The sequence below is a fragment of the Cibotium barometz genome, chromosome 22 (genome assembly GCF_041138505.1).
Source record: "Cibotium barometz isolate CiBa-2024 chromosome 22, ASM4113850v1, whole genome shotgun sequence".
NCBI lineage: Eukaryota > Viridiplantae > Streptophyta > Polypodiopsida > Cyatheales > Cibotiaceae > Cibotium > Cibotium barometz.
Genome location: NC_141067.1, coordinates 19,739,466 through 19,745,125, shown reverse-complemented (window position 1 = coordinate 19,745,125; position 5,660 = coordinate 19,739,466). Strand labels below are relative to the sequence as shown.

Genomic DNA, 5,660 nt, shown 5'->3' with positions numbered 1-5,660 from the left:
ACCTGTACTGTTCAACCTTCCTTCTTTCTCTCCCCCCCCTAAAACCTTTCTAGCAGAACACACTATGGAGAGTAGTGCATCTTTGTCGAGGAGAAGGCCAAGGGACAAGGTTGGGGCTCTACTCATGCACAATACCAGGGATCAACATGGTTCTTGGGTTGAAAAACAATTTCAAAAGGGAGATTGGGTGTATTTGCAGCAGCCCAATGCCACTAGACCACATCGTGTTCGGCGTCGAGATGTGGTTGAGCACCATTGGAAGGGCCGTCTACTAGGATTCAAGGAAACAAGGCATGATGGATTGGTAGCCCTAGTGCAACATATGTACTCGGCATCAAAAATTTCTTTGAGCACACAAAGTCATAGTCCTCATTTCCCTTGCAAGTGTATGCTTTCACTTTGGTATGTTAGTGTACATGGTATTTGAACTGTTCTTTTCAACTTTATTTGACAGTTTCCTCATTTCCAGATATTTTTCCTTCCAATATCATTGAGGAGCAGCCCATAAGGAGCCAACAAAGGAGACAAAGAAGGAGGCCAAGGTGTCAAAGGCTGAGTCAAAGGAGGAGGCCAAGGCTGAGGCTACAGATCCCAAAATCGCTTAGAGGCATTTTGTATATGTCCAGAGACAACGTTGTAAAGATTCTGTATTTTTATTGAGCTCGGCTCATATTTGTATAAACATTCTATATTTTTATTGAGCGTTATTGTATTTTGTGAGTATTGTGCTTTGCCATAATAAAACAGATGCTCAATAAAATATATTTTTATTGAGCGCTACTCATTATTGTATTTTTATAGTAGTTCAACCTATGATACAAATAACTTCTTGAAACTTTTGTCAAGTGTATCATGTTTCTCAAGTTGTAAAGGAAACTACATACTAAATTGGTACATTAGGGATAATGGATGACATAGTACTCTTCTACCAATAGGCTAAGAAACTACATATTAAAGCAATACATTAGGGATAATGTATGAAAGAGTACTATTGGTACATATTAAAGTGGTACATTACGGATAATGTATGACATAGTACTCGTGTACCAATAGGCTAAGAAACTTATAGTACCGAATCCCGATAGGAGGAGAAGTGGTACACTAGGGATAATGGATGTCATAACACTATTGTTGTAATTGAATTTAAAGATTCAAAATTTCGAAATTTTAGTTATAAAACTGATTAAGCAATGCAATTTTCCACCGATAAAAACCAGTTGAACTTCCTTTTTTTCCCACTAGTTTTGAAAAAAAGTTTATTAGTTATAAAATCAATTGAACTATGCAAATCTTCAATAAAAGCCAGTTGAACTTCTTTTTTTTCAATAGTTAGAGAAAAAAGAAGAAGTTTATTTCTAAAAGCAACCTTTGAGGCCCATCAAAAAGCAACCTTGGTTGGTTGGTCGGTCGATGCCGTCCAGAGCTCGCGTTGGAGGCGTAAAGTCAAAAGGGGCAGCGCCGTGTAGTGGGAAGGGAGAACACGTGCGGGAACTTTTTAGTAGTCCATTTTGAACAGGTGAAAAAAGGGCTCCTCTGTACGCTGATCAATGATAAGGAGGATACGTACGTACTCCTCCTCCTCCTATTGGTGATCAGGCCACGCCAATTATAAGCTTTGCTGCGATGGTGACCCCATATGGTAGGCGCTGCGGTGCAGGCCAATGGTGGCTTGTAAGCTGTAGCCTGATGATGATAACAGCCATGAAGTCAAGGTCCAAGGGCCGTGAAGACATCACCATATTCAGCTACGTCCCTCCCTTGATCATCCAGCCTCTCTCTCTCTTGTCTATATAAAGCTCTCTTTTACTGCATGTTAGCCCATGCCCATCCTCTTAAGCTTGCATCCTCATAGCATCAGCTACCCCTTGCTCAATCTTCCCTTCTTCTACTTAATCAAGCTTGACCTACGCTCGCATTAACATCATCATCGAATCTACTTTAGTTGACTACTTGATGTGCACATCTCAGTAATTCGCCTAATTGACCCATCCACTCATCATTAGCCGTAATCTTTGTCCTCACTCCTATACTACTATTAGCCCTTGTCATCCCCCACGCTCCTGTACTATTATTAGCTCTAATCATTGCCCACACTCCTATACTATCATTAGCCCTTCTCATTGCTCTCATTAGGCCTCACTCCTGCAACTCTAATATATTTTATCATTAGCTTTAATCATTTCCTTAATCATCGTCCCGCCTCCCTCCATGGATTCTCACGTGAACTCCTTACATTTACAGCTTATAATCTTTGTCGTTGTTGCGGCCCTCTGTATAATTGGCTGCAGCTTTACTGATGCAGTTGATTCTCTAATTACAAGCGTTATACCAGCTATTAAGGTGCTAATGGAGATTTTAGTTGGTGGGATACTTCTGCTAGCCTCGTTCTGTTTCAATACCCAAATCTGGCCTCTCATTAAAGCTCACTGGAACGTGCTAGTGCATGGGTTGCCATCGCTTCCGGCAGGAAGCATGGGCTTGCCTTACTGGGGGGAGACGCTACAGTACATGCGCTCATGGGCGCACCCCATCAACCCAGACCACTGGTATGATGAGAGGCATGCAAAATACGGCAACGTTTTCAAGACGTTCTTGCTGGGCTCCCCGACTGTGGTGATGCTGGGGCCTGATGCCAACAAGTTTGTGCTGTGCAATGAGAACAAACTCTTCGAGAGCAGCTGGCCGAGGTCTCTGAGAGAGCTGGAGGGGCAGCATGCTGTGAGCATGGTGCAAGGCGAAACGCACAAGAGGCTGCGCAGGGCGATCAACGTGTTCTTGAACGCGAATGCGCTCAAGACGTTTGGCGATAGAATCGAAAATGCGGTGGTGAAGCGCATCAAGGAGGATTGGCTCGACGCAGACGGTGTCGTTTTGGGCTACCCCGCCCTGCAGAAACTGGCGTTTCAGCTGAACGCGGAGCTGTTCATGGGGCTGAAGCCCGGGGCTGAGCTGGAGAGGCTGCGCGCCCACTACGAAAACTTTACGGCGGGTTTGGAGTCTCAGCCCTTGGACTTGCCGTGGACCGTCTTCGGCAAGGCCAAGGGGGCGAGGAATGTGCTGCTCAACTACATGTTCACCAAGATCAACACGCGCCGGCGAGAACTTGCACAGCTGGCCAACGCCGTCGATCAGAGCGTCGACGGCGCCAACGACGCGAGAGACCTGCTGGACCTGCTGCTCACGTCCAAGGACGAAGAGACCGGCAACCTGTACGCGGCTGAGGAGATCGGCGACAACATGCTCCTGTTGGTCCACGCAGGCCAAGACACCACCGCATCCGCACTCGCAGTCACCCTGAAGCACCTCGCACAATCGCCCGACATACTCTCTAAGCTCAAATCAGGTAGCCAATCACGTAATCGTATCTCCTCTTAATTACTACCCGTCATCTTTTTGCACCCGATTCCGCTAATCACCTGATAATTGTACCTGTATATCGTGCAGAGTGCAGAGCTCTAGCTGCGTCACTACGTGAGAGCGGGCAGCAGCACGCGAGCAGAGAGAAGCTCAAAAGCATCGACCTCCTGAGGTGTGTGATAAGCGAGGGGTTACGCATGTGCCCACCAGTATCCGGTTTCTTCAAAAGGGCAAAGTGCGACGTGGTCCATCAAGGGTATACGATTCCGAAGGGCTGGACGGTAAGGGTTATCACTTTTAATATGCGTAAAGAAGTCTTTTATGTCCTAGATACACACACAAGACATGATACACATGGATGTAAACCTCTCTTCACATTATAACAACCTTCAACATTCACATAATAACTGATGCAAATTCGAAATTCGTTGAGAAAAACGTTTTTCAACTGATGCAAACCCACTCAACTTTTTGCCTAAAAGCATCGTACATGAGTTGTTGATGTACTATCTTGATATGATGAACAGGTGCACCTCGCTACACGCCACACACATCTCAAGGGAGAGTTCTTTTTGGATCCTCATCAGTTTGATCCTTCACGTTTTGAGAGTAGGTGTGGTAGCTTTGCCTATATTCCCTTCGGGCAAGGGGCCCGAATTTGCCCAGGCATGGAGTTTGCAAAGATCACCATGGAGCTCTTCCTCTTTCATCTCCTCTCCTCCTTTGATGAGATACAACTCATGGAGCCCAATGAGAAGACAATCATTCGCACCTTCTCACCCTACCCAGAGCAAGGCTTGCCCATCAAGCTCACACCTAGGATCCAGTGAGCCTTGCAATGAAATATTACATTGAAGAAGTTTGTAAACTTTATTTTACTAATATCTCACATACATTAGAAAAAGTGAGACTATTATAGCATCCTTGTTCTTTAGAAAGGGAATTTAAATTACATAGCTTAAATATAATTAGAAAACTATCTCATGCATTTAATGCATCATGTATCATGACAAACAACATAACATGAGATGAAGGCTATAGCAATACTATTTATAATGATGTAGACACACCTGAAATGAATACCTAATGACCAATTTGCAATAAAACGTTTTAAATTAATTGACATTTGTGTGTCTAGTCACTTTTAGTGATACTGGTAATTATAGTCTCTCTAGACCTTTTTCCTTGGCCTAAAATTACTATGAAAATTTGCACTTTTGTTCGAGGTCCTTTTGAAAATGCGCTTATATATTTGAATTTTGCATTGGCCTTTAAACTTAAGGCTCTCTTGGATAAAGCTTGTTTATTTTTGTTTTTATTTTTGGCCTAAAAATACTATGAAAATTTGCACTTTTGTTTGAGGTCCTTTTTGAAAATGCACTCATATATTTTAATTTTGCATTGGTCTTTAAACTTAAGTCTCTCTTGGATAAAGCTTGTTTATTTTTATTTTTAATTTTTAATTTTTTGCTTGTTTATATCCTAACCAATATATATGTTTTTTTCACTTTTGGTATATAAAAATACTTGTAAAAGTAAATGAAACCAATAAATACATTACCATCAAATCATAGCATGTATGGATGTGTGTGTGTGTGTGTGTGTGTGTACATATATATATACATACATACATATACACATATATGTTTGTACATATATATATATACATACATACATATACACATATATGTACATATAGCATGTATGGATGTGTGTGTGTGTGTGTGTGTATGTACATATATATATACATACATATACACATATATGTACATATATATACACATATATGTACATACATATATATCTCTGTGTGCATGTGTGTACATATATACATTTATATATGTATGTATGTATATATATATATGTATATGTATATGTATATGAATATATATATATATGTATATATGTATATGTATATGTATATGTATATGTATATATATGTATATGTATATGTATATATATATATATATATATATATGTATATATATGTATATGTATATGTACATATATGTGTGTGTGTGTGTGTGTGTGTGTGTGTGTACTACTACAACAAATGAAGAGCATAGCCGTGTCAACAGCCGCATAAATTTAAAAGAATCTATATATGGAAGAAAACGGTCACACTGCTACAGTGTGGCTACGAACACAACTACGAGCACACGGCTACAGTCACGTGTGTATAGCTGCGGCTATAGCCATGCGTGGCTATAGCCGCAGATTGTCTGCAAGAAAAAGAATGAGGACAAAATGGGTGAGATTTGTGGGGATATGTGTCCCCACATCTCTCCCCCATTCTGTCTCCG

General features: G+C 41.3%; 1 protein-coding gene across 1 annotated transcript; it reads left to right on the top strand.

The window, feature by feature from the left end:
* Nucleotides 1-1,836: 1,836 nt before the first annotated feature.
* Nucleotides 1,837-4,305, top strand: LOC147626356 (taxane 13-alpha-hydroxylase-like). The gene is made up of 3 exons (XM_086816919.1): nt 1,837-3,343; nt 3,445-3,638; nt 3,885-4,305. The coding sequence occupies exons 1-3, from the start codon at nt 2,209-2,211 to the stop codon at nt 4,185-4,187; spliced, it is 1,632 nt and encodes a 543-aa protein (XP_086673045.1). The 5' UTR covers nt 1,837-2,208; the 3' UTR covers nt 4,188-4,305.
* Nucleotides 4,306-5,660: the final 1,355 nt, after the last annotated feature.

Bases quoted from the DNA above. Each gene is read 5' to 3' on its own strand.
- LOC147626356 (XM_086816919.1), top strand. From the start codon at position 2,209: ATGGATTCTCACGTGAACTCCTTACATTTACAGCTTATAATCTTTGTC. The intron at 3,344-3,444 runs GTAGCCAATCAC...TATATCGTGCAG, and splicing joins ACTCTCTAAGCTCAAATCAG to AGTGCAGAGCTCTAGCTGCG. The intron at 3,639-3,884 runs GTAAGGGTTATC...TATGATGAACAG, and splicing joins CGATTCCGAAGGGCTGGACG to GTGCACCTCGCTACACGCCA.